Genomic DNA, 20,224 nt, shown 5'->3' with positions numbered 1-20,224 from the left:
TCCTTCAAGATGAAACTCAAGTTACTTCCTTGGTGAACCGTTACCCATTCATCCATCTGAAAGAATATGTCACTTTCTCTTATCCCACAATATTCTATTTAATCTGCTTTCATATTCCATTATAATCATCTGCTTATCATTTTTCTTCTTTTCCATCTGGCTTACTTTCCTCTCTAAATTATGAGTTACTCAAAAGCAGGTTCCATTTTTTATTCATTTATACATCTGTAGTATAAATGAATACCAGTGATTCAAAGCACTGGTAAATGCTCTCTATAAAATCTAACATACATTCAGTAGAACTATTCAGTGTAGAAAGAAGAAAGACATAAACCAGAAAAAAGGGAAAAACTGAAGGTAAACATCTATTTGGAGACCATTTTACTTAATAAGCTTCCCAGGTGGCTCAGATAGTAAAAAGTCTGCCTGCAATGCAGGAGACTTGGGTTCGATCCCTGGGTGGGGAGGATCCCCTGGAGAAGGGAATGTCTTCCCATTCTTGCCTGGAGGATTCCATGGACAGAGAAGCCTGGTGGGCTACAGTCCATGTGGTCGCAAAGAGTCACACACGATTGAGTGACTAACACTTTTACTTTTTTTCACTTTTACTTAATGGGACAGTAGGTAGTTGAAGTAAGGCCCTGATACAGGTAAACTGTGAGACATTTTTCCACTTCCATTGTGATTTCAGGACCTAACTTCATCTGCACAGCACATTCTAACTCTACAATCTCCCAAAAAGGGAGGAAAGCAGGTAAAAAAAAAAAAAATTAATTTACTCAAATTGCAATGTAATGAATCACCTGTTCCAAGATTATTTCAGAGCAAATCTGAAGGAGGACCACTGACAAACCCAAAATACTTAATATCCTGATGAAATGGCAAACCAATATATAGAGGCCATCAATGAACCTCCCTCAAATTAAACCATGTTAGCTATCACCTATGTCACACTGTACTTAAGCTTACTCCTAAGTGGAAGCTATTTTTACATTTCAGTTCAGTCGCTCAGTCACGTCTGACTCTGCGACCCCATGGACTGCAGCACTGAAGGCTTTCACCAGGTCCCAGAGCTTACTCAAACTCATGTCCATAAAGTCGGTGATGCCACCCAACCATCTCATCCTCTGTCGTCCCCTTCTCCTCCTGCCTTCAATCTTTCCCAGCTTCAGGGTCTTTTCCAGTGAGTCAGTTCTTCACATCAGGTGGCCAAACTATTGGAGTTTCAGCTTCAGCATCAGTCCTTCCAGTGAATATTCAGGACTGATTTCCTTTAGGATGGACTGGTTGGATCTCTTTGCAGTCCAGGAGATTCTCAAGAGTCTTCTCCAACACCACAGTTCAAAAGCATCACCTCTTCGGCACTCAGCTTTCTTTAGAGTCCAAATCTCACATCTATACATGACTATTGGAAAAGCCATAGCTTTGACTAGACAGAACTTTGTTGGCAAAGTAATGTCTCTGCTTTTTAATATGCTGTCTAGGTTGGTTATAGCTTTTCTTCCAAGGAGCAAGTATCTTTTAATTTCATAGCTACAGTCACCATCTGCGGTGATTTTGGACCCTAAAGAAATAAAGTCTGTCACTGTTTCCACTGTTTCCCCATCTATTTGCCATGAAGTGATGGGACCAGATGCCATGATCTTAGTTTTCTGAATGTTGAGTTTTAAGCCAACTTTTTCACTCTCCTCTTTCACTTTCCTCAAGAGGCTCTTTAGTTCTTCTTCACTTTCTGCCATAAGGGTGGTGTCATCTGTATATCTGAGGTTACTGATATTTCTCCCAGAAGTCTTGATTCCAGCTTGTGCTTCATCCAACCCAGCATTTCTCACGGTGTACTCTGCATATAAGTTAAATAAGCAGGGTGACAGTATACAGCCTTGACATACTCCTTTCCTGATTTGCAACCAGTCTGTTGTTGCATGTCCAGTTCTAACACTTAGCATTTAGCAAAGCCTTCCACTGTGGTAATTGTGCAGTCTCCACCAGGTGGTTTTTTCCCATTTTACTCTCCTTGGGCTTTAACACACCAATCCCTGAGGAAGTCTGAGTAGGTGAGCTATTTTTGGAAAGTATGAATATTGCTGGGGTGAATGATCCACTCATAGATTTCAAAAGGAATTAGCCATTAGGAGAATGGGGCACTGCCCTCGCATAATATTGGAGAGTCCCTAGATTATTTTAATGTTTGCTTGAAAAACCATTGCCTCAGGACCGAGAGCCACACCTCAGGAATACTAAGAGAAAAAACAAAAAAAAAAAAACCTTGCAAATCCTGGCCCTGTGAAAAAGATACTATATTCCATCTGGGTCCTCGCAGCCAAACCTGTCCTTGAGCCTCATCAGCAGCAATGACGCCAGCCTCAGTTGTGAAGGACAACAGTCCTGAATACAGGGAGGTGATGTGGGAGAATGGAAAAGGTGTTTTGTTTATCCACTCCTCTCCTTCCTGACACCCGATACTCAGAAACCATGCAATGTGCATACTGAGGTAACTCTGTTGTCCTATTGCAAAACCTAAGAACTTCTCAAGGAATATTAATACCATAAATTCGCAGGAGGCCAGTTGTTACTATATGCATAGTGGTTAAAGAATGCTGGCTATGATGTTTCCAAAGGTTAAATTTACATTCCAGCTCAGATGTTTTCAGATTATGCAACTTGTACAAGTATTTACCCTTTCTCTGCCTCAGTTTTCTCATCTAGGCAAGAAAGAGAACATCACCTTCCTGAAAGAATCAATACAATGAAATGAGATAATCCACTAAAAGTGGCTGGCACACAGTACATACCCAACAGGTGTCTGTTATAACTCTTGATATTTGATTGTTCATAACAACTTCAGGAGTGCAATGCTGAGCCAGATTCATGGTCAACTCAGTCTGGCATTTGTCTCTGATGATGGCAGCAAAAGGCATTTGGGGAGAGAGGTGAATGCTCTTTTTTTGCTATCAAATGAATAGGCTTTATTTGAAAATATCCCTAATTTTTTTGACTAAATCTCTTAAGAATAAAATGGGCTTCCTTAGTGGCTCAGACAGTAAAGAATTGGCCTGCAATGCAGGAGACCTGGGTTCAATCCCTGGGTCGGGAAGATCCCCCTAGATAAGGGAATGGCAACCCACTCCAGTATTCTTGCCTGGGAAATCCCATGGACAGAGGAGCCTGGTGAGCTACAGTCCATGGGGTCGCAAAAGAGTCAGACACAACTGAGCGATTAACACTTTCACTACACTAAGAATAATAGATCACTTATGAATGAGTCTGCATCCTTTTTGACCATATTTATATTTGCAACTGGTACCAATTTCTCTTAAAGTACTACTTTCAAAATGCAGGGAGGGGGGAAACCCTTCTTATTTTCCAGTATTCTGTGAATAACCCTATATTTACCTTACCTCTTAGTCTTGATTTCATAGTCTTCATTCAGTTTTCTTTTACCAGCTTTTAATTTCAGAGAAAAAAGTAACCCTAAGCTTTCAGCAGTTGATTATCAAGTTTCTCATTTATTCAGTTCAACTCCTCATAGAATTTTTGAGCTCCTGATACAAAGCACAAAGTTGAAACATACAAAACATAAGACCAGAGTTTCTGTTTTCAAAAGAGTTTAGAGTCTTCTGGAGATCCAGTCAATGAAAACTTTTTTTAAAAAAATGATTCGCTATGTACTAAGGCAGCTGTAACCTAGAGAGTAAGGGCCCTGCCTCCGGAGCAGATGACTTGGGTTCAAATTCTGGCTCTGTCATTTGGTGGATGACCGCGGGCAGACTGCTTACAATCCTTGTATTTCAGGCTCCTTATCTGTAAAACTGAGCTAACAGTATCATCTGAGGCTTGTAAGGATAAAGAAGTTTCACATCAAGCTCTCAGAACAGCAGCTGGGTAGCATATAGTAAGCACTCAATAAAATGTCAGCAATTTGAGGCAGGCATTAGAGCTGCTCACAAATACTCCTTTCCTCTCTTCCAGACCCATGGAACACACACACGGTAGGGTCATATTTTGCTACCCCTTTTTATGTTAAGCGTGGCCATGTGCCTGACTCTGGCTCATGAAATGTGAAAAGCAGGGACGTGTCCCTGGGTAGAAGATGAAAACCCAGTAGATAATTTGCAGAGGTAATCTCCCCTGCCCTGGTGATCAAGCAAGCATGTGGTAAAAGGGAACCTCTGATGCTAACATGGGTAACTAAGTGAGTAAAATGAACAGTCCATGCTAATCCACCATGGACAGGCAGCTAAGACTAGACTCTGTGCCCTGTGAAAGTACTCCGGCTTTGAGGTGATTTCTTAGTGCAGCTTAAGCTGAACGATTCTGACCAGTCACTAGGGTCAGAGCAGTGAATCAGGCTGACAAACTGCTGGTCCTCTCAGAGTTTCTCAAGACTGGAATGCAATATCCAAAATATTCTATGCAAACAAACTCTTAAGCAGCAGCCAAAATGACTGATAAAAGTTTACCACTTTTTTCCACCTCCCACAGTGAGATCTTTGAAATGTAACAAATGTGTCAAAATACAGGGGAAAAAATAGTTCAAGATGAAAAGAAGTATCCATAACATGGTATTACCTTCTATAACTCTTTACTACCTCTCAACATGCATGATAAACAACACAGGGATCATCTCATGCAAACACACAAAAAACATGAAAAAAGCTGAACTTGAGGAGCAGGAGACCCATGAGAATTTAGTCCAACTCTGCTACTAACTGACTATGTAACTCTGGCCAGTGTGATGAGTTGCCAATCTCCCAAGTCTCTCGGTATTTGGAAATAAGGAAATATGATCTCCCTTTCTAAGAAGTGAACTGTATGATGTATCTGAGCATCCATTTATTCACTTATTCATTCTGCCAGTTTACAAATAGTTATTGACTATCTGCTATGTGCCAGAATATAACGCACAGTGATACAGGGATGAACAGACAGACAAGGTCCTGCCCTCATGGAGCTTATATTTACTGTGGGGCATTTGTTATTGTTGTTGTTTAGTCGCTAAGTCATGTCCAACTCCTTTGCGATCTCATGGACTGTAGCCCTCCAGGCTCCTCTGTCTGTGAGATTTCCCAGGCAAGAATATGGATTTCCACTTCCTTCTCCAGGATATCTTCCCAACCCAGGGATCAAACCTGTGTCTCCTGCTTGGCAGGCAGGTTCTTTACCGCTTAGTCCACTATGGGACACAGATAAGAATAAATCACCAAACACATTAATCTCATACTGCAAATAGTGGTAAGTGCTTTGAAACAGTGATATGGTAGTTGTGTTGGGGACTGGCACTTTAGACTGGGTGGGCCCAGAAGGCATCCCTGTGGAGGAGATGCTGAACTGGAAATATGACTGTCAAGGAGTCGTCAACCCTCTGAAGATGTGAGGGAAAGTGTTCCAGGTAGTTCATAGTTAAATACATTTTAGCAGACAAGTGACAGGGTTCAGAACACACTACCCCAAAATGTGGTACCTTAGCATACTGAATGTTCTGAGCTGAAGGGATTCAAGAAAATGCAGATGCAGAAAAGTCCTCCTCCCTGAATCGGGTCATAAGGCCCTCATGAGAGAGTTGGTCTCTCTATACCCAGAAGAAAGGAACAACCTTATCTCCACGACAGGGATGCTAAGATGAATCCAAACAAGCAGGCCTCGCTGAAATGTCCCCAGTTTATGACCCTTAGCTTTTTCAACTTTTTTGAACTATCACATTTTTCTATGACTCTCCATTCTTCACCAACCCAGTGTTAAACACACTGGGTTTTGCTTTGTTTTTTAAGATTTTTCTTTAATTGATGTGGGACCACTTTTTAAAGTCTTTATTGAATTTGCTATAATACTATTTATTTTATGTTTTGGTTTTGTGGCCATGAGGCATGTGGGATCTTAGTTCTCCAACCAGAGATTGAACCTGCACCCCCTGTATTGGAAGACAAATTTCTAACCACTGGACCACCAGGGAAGCCCCCACACACAGGTCTAACTATTTATTCTTTGGAATTTTATTTCCTTCTAAAGTCTCCCTTATCATATAAAATTTATGTTAAATGAGTTTTTACACTTTTCTCCTGTTCATCTATTTTTTTTTTTTTTTCAGTTTAATTTTCAGACCTAATCAGGATTGCTAGAAGGGTTAAGGAAAACTTTTTCCTCTTCTACACAAATCAAGAGGATAGATTAATATGTAGGATATGGGGAATGAAAGAAAGATAGAACTAAAGATAATGGAAGATGACATTACTTCCTAAAATGGGAAAAGTTAAGAGAGAAACAGGTTCAGGGGTGGAGCTCAGGAATTCTATTCTTCAACAAATTAAACTCGGCAAACCCAGTGGGCAAGTTTTCAAAAAGAACAAGTGAGATTTTAAAACACCCAATATATAAGCAATACTCAAAAACCAGTTCTTCCCCCACCCCCGAATTTACTAATCTCTAAAAGAGATATCAGTCTTACAGATTCATGAACCTAAGTTGACTTACTGTATGTGCATAAAGGTTATTAATAATCATGAAACATGTATATAGCTCCTACCATATGCCAAGTACTATTTTATTTAAACACATTCATTTATTGACTTACGTATTTGGCTACACCAGGTCTTAGTTGTGACATGCGGAATGTCATTCCCTGACCAGGGTTCGAACTCAGGCCACCTGTGTTGAGAGCATGGAGTCTTAGCCACTGGACCTCCAGGGAAATGCCCAAGTATGACTTTAAGTGTGTTTCATTTATTAATGAAGTTAATCCTTCCAACAGCTCTATAAGGATGATGCTGTCATCTCCATTTTACAGATGAAGAAATGGAGAGATAAAGTAGAGGTTGAATAACTTGACCAAATCCACACAGGTAGAAAGCAAAAGCTGAATAAAAATGTACTACTGAATACTCCAATGTATACTGCAGATGATAAATTGAGAAACGAAGAGACAGATTATGTTGAATATTTAACAAATAGTTATTGGCCATGTCACGTGTATCAATCAGGCAGTGTTCCAGGAACCATAGGAAATCACTGTTCAGATAGGTTGGTTCTCACACTTGAAAAATGTATCGAATAGTGTGGTGATGCACACAAGAAAAGCAGAACTCTAGAGCTTTCAAAAGTAATTTTTAAAGAAAATATCAGCCTTTCACAAAAGCTCTGCCTAAGCGACCTTAGAAACCCATTGTTTTAACCAAACTGAGTGGTGATCATTAGTAATGTGCAGAAATATTGAACCACTGTGCTGTGCACCCAGAACTAACACAATGTTATAGGTCAATTATATTTCAGTTTTTAAAACAATTAATTAGTTTTTAAAAATAAATGATAAAAGCTTACATAAAATTATTTAAATAAATCTGACATTAATTTGTTTTGGAAAAAAAATCCCCTACTGAGACCTCCAAATGCACATCAAACTTGTCTTTGCTAGAACGGAAATCTCACCTCTGTGTTTTGTTGCTGTTCTTTTCATTTTTCTTTCCCCCCTTAGGGGAGAGAATAGAATTTTATCTGTATATTTGCACATTTTTTGTGTGTGAAGTGTAACTAGAACTTGAGACATGAACTAAATGGAGAGATCTGGCCAGATGGGGGACAGGAAGGGTAGCGACGCAGAGGCAAAAAGGATTGGCTTGCTTAGGGGCTTTATTGACAGTGAAAACCAAGGCCACTGGGAACCTGAGTCAACTGAAAGTTAAATAACAAGAGACAAATTTGCACAGTAAAATGAGAAGACCTTTGAGAATGGAAAAGGATTCTAAAGAGGTAGCCTTAGAAAAAGACAGCACCCTAGTAGAAAAGGAGATTAGAACAGTTGATCTTTCAAGAAAGGAGGAACCGGTTCTAAAAAACAAAGCTGCCTGGCACTCTAACAATGTAATCCACTGTAACAGACATCTATACGTATGAGGGGACAATATAGTTGACATAGTACAGAAATCAGGAAAATTCTCCATGTAGTATTAAGGACAGACATAGTGTTCACAGAGGGATGACAAGCTAACTACACCTGTGGATATTAATTGACACTAGATAAAGCGATGTGGGGACACTCATTTTTCACACACCCTGTGAAGCTTAGTTAGCACAAGCCATCATCATTGTCCTTTAGTTGCTAAGTTATGTCCAACTCTTGGTGGCCCGTGAGCTGCAGCACACCAGGCTCCTCTGTCCTCCACTGTCTCCCAGAATTTGCTCAAATTCATGTCCATTGAGTTGGTGATGCCATCCAACTAACTCATCCTCTGTTGCCCCCTTCTCCTCCTGCCCTCACTCTTTCCCAGAATCAGGGTCTTTTCTAGTGAGTCAGCTCTTCCCATCAGGTGGCCAAAGTATTGGAGCTCCAGTTTCAGCATCAGTCATTCCAATGAACATTCAGGGTTGATTTCCTTTAGGATTGATTGGTTTGATCTCCTTGCTGTCCAAAGGACTCTCAAGAGTCTTCTCCAGCACCACAGTTTGAAAGCATCAATTCTTCAGTGCTCAACCTTCTTTATGGTCCAACTCTTACATCTGTACATGACTACTGGAAACACCATAGCTTTGACTATACAGACTTTTGTCAGCAAAGTGATGTCTCTGCTTTTAATACACTGTCTAGGTTTGTCATTAGCTTTCCTTCCAAGGAGCAAGTATCTTTTAATTTCATGGCTGCAGTCACCATCCACAGTGATTTTGGAGCCCAAGAAAATAAAATCTGTCACTGCTTCCACTTTTTCCCCTTCTATGTGGCATGAAGTTATAGGACCAGATACCATGATCTTCACTTTTTGAATGCTGCGTTTCAAGCCAACTTTTTCACTCTCTTCTTTCATGCTCATTAAAGGCTCTTTAGTTCCTCTTAACTTTCTGCTATTATAGTGGTATCATCTGCATATCTGAGGTTGTTGATATTTCTCCCAGCAGTCTTGATTCCAGCTTGTGATTCATCCAGCCCAGTATTTCACATGATATACTCCCCTGGTGGCTCAGTGGTGGTAAAGAATTCACCTGAGATGCAGGAGACACAGGTAGACGTGGGTTTGATCACTGGGTTGGGAAAATCCCCTGGAGAAGGAAATGGTGACCCACTCTGGTATTATTGATGGGAAAATTCCATGAACAGAGGAGCCTGGGGGCTACAGTCTGTAGAGTAAAAAAAAAGTCAGATATGACTGAGCGCGTGCACACACACACTCTCTCTCTCTCTCTCTCTCTCTCTCTCTCTCTCTTTGCATTTAAGTTAAACAGGGTGACAACATACAGCCTTGTCCTACTCCTTTCCCAATTTTGAACCAGTCAGTTATTCTACATCTGGTTCTAACTGTTGCTTCTTGACCCACATACAGGTTTCTCAGGAGACAGATAAGGTGGTCTGGTACTCCCATCTCTAAGAATTTTCCACAGTTTGTTGTGATCCACACAGTCAGAGGCTTTAATGTAGTCAATGAAGCAGAGGTAGATGTTTTTCTGAAATTTCTTTGCTTTCTTCAAACAAATATTGGCAATTTGATCTCTGGTTCCTCTGCCTTTTCTAAACCCAGCTTGTACATCTGGAAGTTCTCGGTTCACATGCTGTTGAAGCCCAGCTTGAAGGACTTTGAGGATAACCTTCCTAGCATGTGAAATGAGGGCAATTGTACAGTGATTTGAACATTCTTTAGCATTGCCTTTCTTTGGAACTGGAATAAAAACCGACCTTTTCTAGTCCTGTAGCTATTGCCGAGTTTTCCAAATACGCTGTCATACTGAGTGCAGAACAATGCAAAGAAATAGAGGAAACAATAGGATGGAAAAGACTAGAGATCTGTTTCTAGTCATGAATGGATATGAGAGTTGGACTATAAAGAAAGCTGAGTGTCGAAGAATTGATGCTTTTGAACTGTGGTGCTGGAGAAGACGAGAGTTCCTTGGACTGCAAGGAGATCCGACCAGTCCATCCTAAAGGAGATCAGTCCTGAATATTCATTGGAAGGACTGATGATAAAGCTGAAACTCCAATACTTTGGCCACCTGATGTGAAGAAGTGACTGATTTTAAAAGACCCTGATACTGGGAAAGATCAAAGGCGGGAGGAGAAGGGGACGACAGAGGATGAGATAGTTGGATGGCATCACCGACTCAATGGACATGAGTTTGAGCAAGCTCCAGGAGTTGGTGATGGACAGGGAGACCTGGTGTGCTGCAGTCCATGAGGTCCTAAGGAGTCAGATACTCCTGAGCGACTGAACTGAACTGAACTGAGAGATCTCTTCAAGAAAACTGGAGATATCAAGGGACCATTTCATGCAAGGACAGATAAACAATAAAGGACAGAAACTGTAAGGACTTTACAGAAGCAGAAGAGATTAAGACGTGTCAAGAATACACGGAAGAACTATATAAGAAAGGTCTTAATGACACAGATAAACACAATGGTCATTGAGATGGTCAGTGGTCATATTTGGAAAACTCAGTGGTCATTCACTTATGGCCGGACATCCTAGAGTGTGAAGTCAAGTGAGCTTTAGGAAGCATTACTACAAACAAAGCTAGTGGAGGTGATGGAATTCCAGCTGAGCTATTAAAAAAATCCTTAAAAACAATGCTGTTAAAATGCTGCACTCAATAGGTCAGCAAATTTAGTACAAGCCACTGAACTATAATTATAACTATAATAAAAACTCAGCAAAAGAGATTATCAAGGCATTTGTGCTTGGCATGATTGTACTTGTTACTCACTGAAATAATATTTTTTAAACAATTACCCATTTTAAAACATCATAAGAGGAAACATTTCTGTGTTGATTTCTTATTGCTATTGTAACACATTTCCATAAACTTGGTGGTATTAAATAACACAAACGTATTTTCTTAATGGTTCTGGGGTCAGAAGTCTGAGATGGGTCTCACTGATCTAAAATGGGTATCAGCAAGACTGCATTCTTTCCGGAGGCTCTAGGGAGAAACATGTTCTTGTGCCTTTATCAGCTTTTAGAGGCCGTCCACATTCCTTGGTTTGTGGCCCCCTTCCAACTTCAAAACCAGTCTTTCTTCGAGAGCATCACTCTGCTGCTGACTCCTTCTGCTACCCTTTTCCACTTTTAAGGATTTAGTGATTACATTTACCTTATACAAATAATCCAAGATAATCTCCCAATTTTAAGGTCAGCTGGTTAGCATACATGTGCAGTTGCCCAGTTGTGTCCAACTCATTGTGACCCCATAAACTGTAGCCTGTCAGGGTCCTCCACCTCCTGTACTGGCAGGCAGATTCTTTACTACTGCGTCACCTGGGAAGCTCTGCAACTGTAATTCCCCTTTGTTGTATAATATAAAATAGGAAGTAATATAAAATAGAAACAGGTACTGGAGCTATCTTTGGGGAGCCATTATTCTGCCTTCCACAGCCTTAACCAAAGTTAAACTATATTGTGTAAGATGGACATTCAATTTACCGACAGGGACTTCCCTGGTGGTCCAGTGGTTAAGAACCCGCCTTCCACTGCAGGGGATGCGGGTTCAATCCCTGGTCAGCAAACTAAGATCCCACATGTTGTGGGGTAACAGCCCACATGCCTCAACAGCAGAGCCCGCATGCTCTGGAGTCCACATTCCGAAACGAACAGTCCCACATGCTGCAACCAAGACCCAACACAGCCAAAAATTTAAAAAATTCTATCAATAATGCTGAAATCTTGAGACTTGTTCAGTACCTTTATAGACATTACATACTCTCCTATATGCCAGAAAGGTAAACTTTATACATCAAGCATGATCAGATATGCCTTTTTGTAGTATTCTTGGCTTGGGAGACCTAGGGAGCTTTACTGTACTTTGCAGATTCTGACAGCTTAAAAAGAAAGCTATATGACACCTATTGAAATATGTATACTGTCTCTTTTGGGAGAGAGTAACAATATCCTAAAATCATTACTTTCTGTCCAAAGAATACATGTTTACACTACAGACACTAGGAAAAAAGTTGACCATTTAATGTTTTCTAAAACATTTGGTCAGACATTTAAATTTTTTTAAATTTTAGTTCAAGAGAATGCAAATAGTAGCAGTGAAGAAAAGGTAGTTTTACTTCCAATGTTTGCTCAAATTAAGGCAGGAGATAGATGAGCCCCAGGCTGAACAGCTGGAGTTCATCCCCTATGGACAGATACTCCAAAATAGCAGAAGGAAAGAGAAGTTAAGACCTGCCCAGATTAAAGAGACCACATATTTATCACTCTTGAAGATAAGGAGACCGTCTTGACTATATATGCGCAGAAAGGCTTCTTGGAGGTCTAAAGGGAGGGGGCACCACCCCATATCACATTTTAAGTGACGCCAACCTATGGATCGGCCTCTTTTCTAGAATCCATCTTGGCTAAGGGATGCGTGCACACACATGGAAAGACCCTGATGCATACCAAATAAGGACTCAACCAGGCAAAGCAAGATGATTGGCCAGAGGAAACCCGGAAGAAATGCCCCATTAAAGTGATTCAAGCTGCCACAAGGGCGCAACTCTCTGAGACCACCTGTGTGTCTATCCACAATCTCCCTTTTCTCCTAATAAATGCTTTACTTGTTCCACTACTTTCTGTCTCTATGTGGAAATTCACTTCTACACAGCTGACCGGCAAGGGCCTTGTCCCTGCCCACTGGTCCCTGATGTTCTAGTCTAGGATTCAGCGCTTCACTTTGGTGGCTGACTTCAATCTCTGGCCAGGAATCCTGCCTCAATCCCCTGCAGGCTGAGGCCACCTGAGATCAAAATGAAGCAAAGAAATCAGCATAGTGATATCAGCCCACAGAGGTATTTTAAGTAGAAAAAGCTTTCCCTTTTTTCATTCAATTTCATTATTTTCTTACAGACATGTTCCAAAGAAGCTATGATTTTCTTGACCCCATCAAGTCTTGCTAGGTTCTCCCCTGGGAGACGCAGAGACTCAAACGAGGGAAAGAAACAGGAGGCTAGACACCTGTCCCCAGTGGAAAAAGGAAGCACACACCTGGAGAGCAACTCAGACAAAGGGAGCCAAGGGGGAAAAACAGTCACTGGAGAGGAGACTGCTTCCCAGCTGTTGCTGGTTTATAAGGTAAATCTATGGCTGGATGAAAGGGATACAGTAGCAGCAGCTAAAAAACTGAGACAGACTGTATCTCCTTCAAGGCTCCTGCTCTAATGTCACTCCTTCCAGGAAGTTCTCCCAGCATGGCCTGGGCCTGGATTGGATGAAATACCTGCCAGACATTGCCATGCGTCCCATACAAATCTTATCAATGCATGCACTTATTCATTCATTCACGTACTCATATTGAGTACCTAACATGGTCTAAGCCCTAAAGATAAAAAATAAATAAACAAGGCATATTCGCACTTCTCGCATGGCATTGATTTGCACTGGTTTTGGTTTTCTGTCTTTCCCACAGAATCTGCTAGGAAGGCCCCCTGCTTCAGTTTCTCATCCTCAGAGTCTAGCACAGTGCTTGGCCCACTGTGGATGCTTAATTAACGAAAAGAAGGGCCTTAAAGCGTTCTTCTGGTAGGAGGCTATGCTCTCAGATCTGTCGTCCTATTTGAGGGGACAGGGATGCGCGGTACACAAGATAAGCATGGGAAAAGCATCTTTATTCGGAACGCATACAGCAATCCAGTTTCCCTATGTGGCTGCTAGTCGGGAAGTATCTGGTAAAGAGAACGAGACTCCAGGGCAGGGTGGGGAAGGTCCTCCTCCTCCTCCTCCCCGCGTGTAACAGGGACTGGGGGGGTGGGGGGCCAAGAACGGGGTGCTCGCGAGCCGGTCTGCGCGCCTCACCAGGTCAATGGCTACGATGTCCCGCAGCGCCACGACTCGTCGGATGGACTTGGGCGGGTTCTCGGTCAGGTAGATGAGCCGGTCGGTGAGCACCACGTACTTTACGGTGTGTTTCTCCGAGTCAGATACCACGATGCACAGCTCATAGGCGCGGACGGCGTCGTAGACCTCGGGCTGCAGATGCCTCCGCAGGAAGGCGTCCAAGCGGCTATTCTTGCGCGCTGGGAAGCCGCAGCGCGCGGGGCAGGCCATGCGGGGCGCCCGCGGCCCAGCCGACTGCCGGGGTCGGCGGACGCCTCTGCCGGACCCCGCCTCCGCGCCGCCCGCGGTGGAACCCGCGCGCGCCACAAAGCCGCCGAACTGCGCGGCCGCCTCCCCGGGCGCTGGTGGCCGGGCCCCCGGCTTCGGAACTCCTGCGTCCGGCCCCCTGGACCACCACCGCACCCCCGCCCCCTGCCACAACACACCAACACACACACATACCCCGCGTCTGGCCCCGCCCCCCAATCTTGGTCTCATTGCCCGACAACAATGGGCGGGGCCCGACGCTGGTCCTTCTGGGCTCGCTGCCAAGCATCCTGGGGCCCTCTGCTCACCCCGGCCCCTTACCGTCCCCTAGACTAGCTGTTGCGGACCAAGTATCGGAGACCTCGGGTTTAGTCCGGTTTTCTATTACAAACGTGAACGAGATGAAATTTACCGATTTGTTTTTAAATAAAGCAATCCTATAGCTCTATTAAGATCAACCACACAGATTTAGCATTTGATTATAAGATTGCTTGGCATAGCTCTCTCATTTTTCACGAGTAGAGACGTAGCTCTTCTTTCTGCACCTACATAAAAGCTCTCTGACAGAAGAGCCTGTTATAAATAGTTTCGCGGACACCCAAGTCTACCTAATGGATGTGCTTGTGTTCCCAGTGCCCAGGACAACGCCCCGTAGGCAGTCAGAGCTCAATCTGTGTAGGATGAATGAATGGGTGAAGCCTGCGTCTCTAAAAAATTGAACTTTAGAGGCTGAGAAATGCTGAACATGCAGACTTGAGGCTTCAGGGTAGTAACAAGTACTATTTACTTTTTACAGACCAGGAATAACTTATTGTAAATTAGGTTAACGAGATGAGAACACAGCAACAGAAACTTACCTCCAGTAACCCTAGGTGAGAACTTTCATTTTAATTTCAAATCCTGGAAAAGTCATTCTCTCTCCCTTCCGATTCACCCAGAGACCCAGAGACAATGCGAACAGTATATGTATATTTTGTTTAATTTGTTCCAGCTACCTGCAACCCAGTATTGAATTATGTATTCTTTTTTTTTCCATTTATTTTTATTAGTTGGAGGCTACTTTACAATATTGTAGTGGTTTTTGCCGTACATTGACATGAATCAGCCATGGATTTACATATGTTCCCCATCCTGATCCCCCCTCCCACCTCCCTCCCCTGAATTATGTATTCTTTATTGCATTTTACATTTTCATTTTCCTCATATTTTACTATTGCATACTGTATGTTGTAAGCAATTTCAAATCCTTTGGGGAAACAGTATAAGTAAATTAAAACACATAAACATAAGGTAGACTAAATCGCTACAAAAGGGAACTGAGCAGAAATGTTTAGATGTAGCTAAAGAAGTCTGAGAAACTCAATAGCAGCAAAGGAATAGAAACAATATTTCTCTTTTGGAAAGACTGTATTTGGTGAGTAAGGAGAGAAGTGCCACCTGCTGACAAAACCTTAAATGACCTAGTATTTGAAGTTTTCTGAGGATCTGATCATACATCTGACTCTTCATATAAATACCTGGATGAAAAGGGAGCCCCAGGGTCATGGCTATTTCCTCTGAAGTAAGGATTATTCCTATCTAACTCATTCTGAAATTTGCTGCCTCAAACCAGGAGAAGGAAAGGCCCGTCACGTTTGCCAGAGTCATACCTCAGGAGAGTGGCTGAGAGGGACGTGGCTGCAGGGCTGGGATGGGAGGCCACGTGCGGAACAGGCCTCAGTCCAGACGGCTGTCTCCCGTCTCACAGGCTCCCTGTTTCATAGCTGCTTCCCGGGACTAAGAAACAGCATGACTGGATCAGGACCAGAAAAGAAAGCATATCTGATATGTCTGCCAGGAAGCCCACCGTAAACAAGTTTCTGGTGACAAGGGTACTAGGCTTAACAAATGTGATGGTGATGCACATGAAGAAGGGAATTTAACAAAGGGTCTGGGGGCTAAGCTGACCTCAGTTAGCTGTTTAATCTTGTGGCACACAGAGACGGCACTATCATGGTTTCCAGGCACTCATTCTCTGTGCTGTTGCCAAGGTAACAGCGAAGTTCAGCTCCCAGGAAAGGGGTTTAATATAGGAGAGAGATCCCTGGATTTGGAGTCAGGAGAACTGGATTAGAGCACTAATCCTGTTGCTCAGTACCTGAGATTTTTGAAAAGCCACTTCACCTCTGGAGCTTCATTTCACCATCTGTGTAATGCAACCACTACTAAACATATGCCCTGCTAACTAGAGAGTTGGTGGGAGGACCAAAGGCAATGACTTATGAATTATGAAAGGACTACAGACATGTAAAGTGTCTGTATTCCCTTATCTTTTGGTAAGCCTTATAAGAATAGTTAACGTAAATACAGGTTTCCCAGGTGGCTCACTGGTAAAGAATCCTCCTGCCAAGCAGGAGGTGCAGATTTGACCCCTGGGTCGGGAAGATCCCCTCGAGAAGGAAATGGCAACTTACTCCAGTAGTCTTGCCTGGAAAATCTTATTGACAGAGGAACCTGGTGGGCTCCAGCCTATGGGGTCACAAAAGAGTCAGACACGACTTAGTGACTAAACAACAACAACATAAATACACTCTACATAGGCATTTACTCCTTATCTTCTAAATCCAACCAAACTCAGGAAGCATTTGGTACAGATTCTGTACAAGATCCCTGGGAGGAGGGAATGGCAACCCATTCCTGTATTCTTGCCTGGAGAATTCCATGGACAGAGGAGCCTGTTGAGTTGTAGTTCATAGGGTTGTAAAGAGTTGGACACAACTTAGTGTCTTTGTGACCCCATGGACTACAGCATGCCAGGCTTTCCTGTCCATCACCAACTCCTGGAGCTTGCCCAAATTCAAGTCCATCCAGTCGGTGACTCCATCCAACCATCTCATCCTCTGTCGTCCACTTCTCCTCCTGCCTTCAATCTTTCCCACCACCAGGGTCTTTTCCAATGAGTCAGTTCTTCGCGTAAGGTGGCCAAACTATTGGAGTTTCAGCTTCAGCATCTGTCCTTCCAATGAATATTCAGGACTGATCTCCTTTAGGATGGACTGGTTGGATCTCCTAGCAGTCCAAGGGACTCTCAAGAGTCTTCTCCAACACCACACTTCAAAAGCATCAATTCTTCGGCACTCAGCTTTCTTTATAATCCAATTCTCACATCCATACATGATTACTGGAAAAACCATAGCTTTGACTAGATGGACCTTTGTTGACCAAGTAATGGCTCTGCTTTTTAATATGCTGTCTAGGTTGGATAGACATCTGGATAGAGCCAGATGACCTGGGTTCAAATTCCAGCTCTCACTTGGTAGTTAAAAAAAATCACCTTGGACAACTTTTTTATTTGGCTGTGCTGCACGGCATGCAGGATCCTAGTTCCCCAACCAGGGATCAAACCTGAGCCCTTGGCAGTGAGACTGAGGAGGCATTCCACTGAATGCCAGGGAATTCCTGGACAGCTTACTTTAAATGTTCAGTGCCTCAGTTTTCTGACCTGTAAATGGGTAATAGTACCAACCCCACAGGGTTATTATGAGGATTAGCAATGATTCTGAGTACTTAGAACAGGTATTTGGAACATAGTGAACACTACATAAGTGTTTTAAAAATAAATTGAACCAGTATGTGATTTACTGGTACATATGTGGTCTTTCAGTTCCCCTTCTACAAAGTAGTAATATCAAATTCTTCTTTGTTGGGTGATAGCCTAACAAGTGGGCCTTAGGAAGCATCACTAAGAACAAAGCTAGTGGAGGTGATGGAATTCCAGTTGAGCTATTTCAAATCCTAAAAGATGATGCTGTGAAAGTGCTGCACTCAATATGCCAGCAAATTTGGAAAACTCAGCAGTGGCCACAGGACTGGAAAAGGTCAGCTTTCATTCCAATCCCAAAGAAAGGCAATGCCAAAGAATGTTCAAACTACTGCACAATTGTACTCATCTCACATGCTAGTAAAGTAATGCTCAAAATTCTCCAACCAGGCTTCAACAGTACATGAACCGTGAACTTCCAGATGTTTAAGCTAGATTTAGAAAAGGCAGAGGAACCAGAGATCAAATTGCCAACATTTATTGGATTCTTGAAAACGCAAGAGAGTTCCAGAAAAATATCTACTTCTGCTTTATTGACTATGCCAAAGCCTTTGACTGTGTGGACCACAAGCAGCTCTGGAAAATTCTTAAAGACATGGGAATACCAGACCATCTGACCTGTCTCATGAAAAATCTGCATACAAGTCAGGAAGCAACAGTTAGAACTGGACATAGAACAACAGACCGATTCCAAATAGGGAAAGGAGAATGTCAAAGCTGTATATTGTCACCTGCTTATTTAACTTATATGCAGAGTACATCATGAGAAATGCTGGGCTGGATGAAGCACAAGCTGGAATCAAGACTGCCGGGAGAAATATCAATCACCTCAGATATGGAGATGACACCACCCTTATCGCAGAAAGTGAAGAAAAACTAAAGAGCCTCGAGGAAAGTGAAAGAGGAGAGTGAAAAAGTTGGCTTAAAACTCAACATTCAGAAAACTAAGATCATGGCGTCTGGTCCCATCACTTCATGGCAAATAGATGGGGAAACAGTGGACACAATGGCAGACTTTATTTTTCTGGGCTCCAAAATCACTGCAGACGGTGACTGCAGTCATGAAATAAAAAGACACTTACTCCTTGGAAGAAAAGTTATGACCAACCTAGACAGCATATTAAAAAGCAGAGACATTACTTTACCACAGAGGCCTGTCTAGTCAAAGCTGTGGTTTTTCCAGTAATCATGTATGGATGTGAGAGTTGGACTATAAAGAAAGCTGAGCGCTGAAGAATTGATGCTTTTGAAGTGTGGTGTTGGAGAAGACTCTTGAGAGTCCTTTGGACTGCAAGGAGATCCAACCAGTCTATCTTAAAGGAAATCAGTCCTGAATATTCATTTGAAGGACTTATGCTGAAACTGAAACTCCAATAGTTTGGCCACCTTACGCGAAGAACTGACTCATTGGAAAAGACCCTGGTGGTGGGAAAGATTGAAGGCAGGAGGAGAAGGGGACGACAGAGGACGAGATGTTTGGATAGCATCACAGACTCTATGGACATTTAAATTATCTAAAACATTTAGCAATCAACTGAAATATGGAGGAGACATGTCATTATAATGAAGTCTTAGGAACCATCCAAAGCGCTGGATTAAGCAAACATTTATTTTACTAAATAATTCCCCAGTGCTCTGTTGTGCCTCAGGCTTCCTGCTTCACACCCACTTCCTATAAAAGAAACCAGTGATTTAATGAGAACCCAATAAAGACAGCTCACCTGACCTATTTTCCAACTTCTTTCTCTGCCAGGAAGCCCATTACGAATGGCACTAGGCTTAATAAGCACTGAGATGAAGAAAATTTGACACAGAACTCAGTGTTTATCAGCTCACGTTGTATTATTTCAGGTTCAATTCAATATATGTCACAGATACTTACTGAGACGTTGTTATCCATAAACAGAATCAGAAGGAACTTATTTTCAGTCCTCAAGAACTGACTACTAGGTAAGACAACCATACAAATTTAATACAAAACAAAAATACATTAATGACATGAGAGGTATGGGAAAAAATCACATCAAAAAAATGACTGATCAAACCTGGTTGCGGAAATGTAGAGTCACTTCATGAGAGAGATAGCATTCAATAAATTCTCAAAGTCAATGAGACTGTTCCTTTTTTTCCTTTTATTACAGTCAGTTTTTTAAATTTTTTTTAAGAATGTACTACATATTCACAGTGGGGGAAAAAATTGCTTTAATCCAAAAAGGTACAAGCAAGATAAGTTATTTGTAAGGCCTCCTCAGACAGCCATTTTGCTTTTTTGCATTTATTTTTCTTGGGGATGGTCTTGATCCCTGTCTGCTGTACAATGTCATGAACCTCCATCCATAGTTCATCAGGCACTCTGTCTATCAGATCTAATTCCTTGAATCTATTTCTCACTTCCACTGTATAATCCTACGGGATTTGATTTAGGTCATACCTGAATGGTCTAGTGGTTTTCCCTACTTTCTTCAATTTAAGTTGGAATTTGGCAATAAGGAGTTCATGATCTGAGCCATAGTCAGCTCCCGGTCTTCTTTTTGCTGACTGTATAGAGTTTCTCCATCTTTGGCTGCAAAGAATATAATCAATATGATTTCGGTATTGACCAGCTGGTGTT

The 20,224-nt window shown here is 42.3% G+C and overlaps 2 protein-coding genes across 3 annotated transcripts in view; one reads left to right on the top strand and one right to left on the bottom strand.

Moving 5' to 3' along the window:
* Positions 1 to 14,226, bottom strand: part of C3H12orf56 (chromosome 3 C12orf56 homolog) — a 76,531-nt gene extending 62,305 nt beyond the window's left edge. The window contains exon 1 of the mRNA XM_043888177.1: positions 13,746 to 14,226. Coding sequence (XP_043744112.1) covers positions 13,746 to 13,997 — 252 coding nt within the window. The 5' untranslated portion in view covers positions 13,998 to 14,226. The remainder of the gene's footprint in view (positions 1 to 13,745) is intronic.
* XPOT (exportin for tRNA) overlaps positions 1 to 20,224 on the top strand; it is a 154,307-nt gene that overhangs the window by 90,580 nt on the left and 43,503 nt on the right. The window lies entirely within an intron of this gene.

The sequence above is a fragment of the Cervus elaphus genome, chromosome 3 (genome assembly GCF_910594005.1).
Source record: "Cervus elaphus chromosome 3, mCerEla1.1, whole genome shotgun sequence".
NCBI lineage: Eukaryota > Metazoa > Chordata > Mammalia > Artiodactyla > Cervidae > Cervus > Cervus elaphus.
This window is presented reverse-complemented; position numbering and strand designations above follow the sequence as displayed.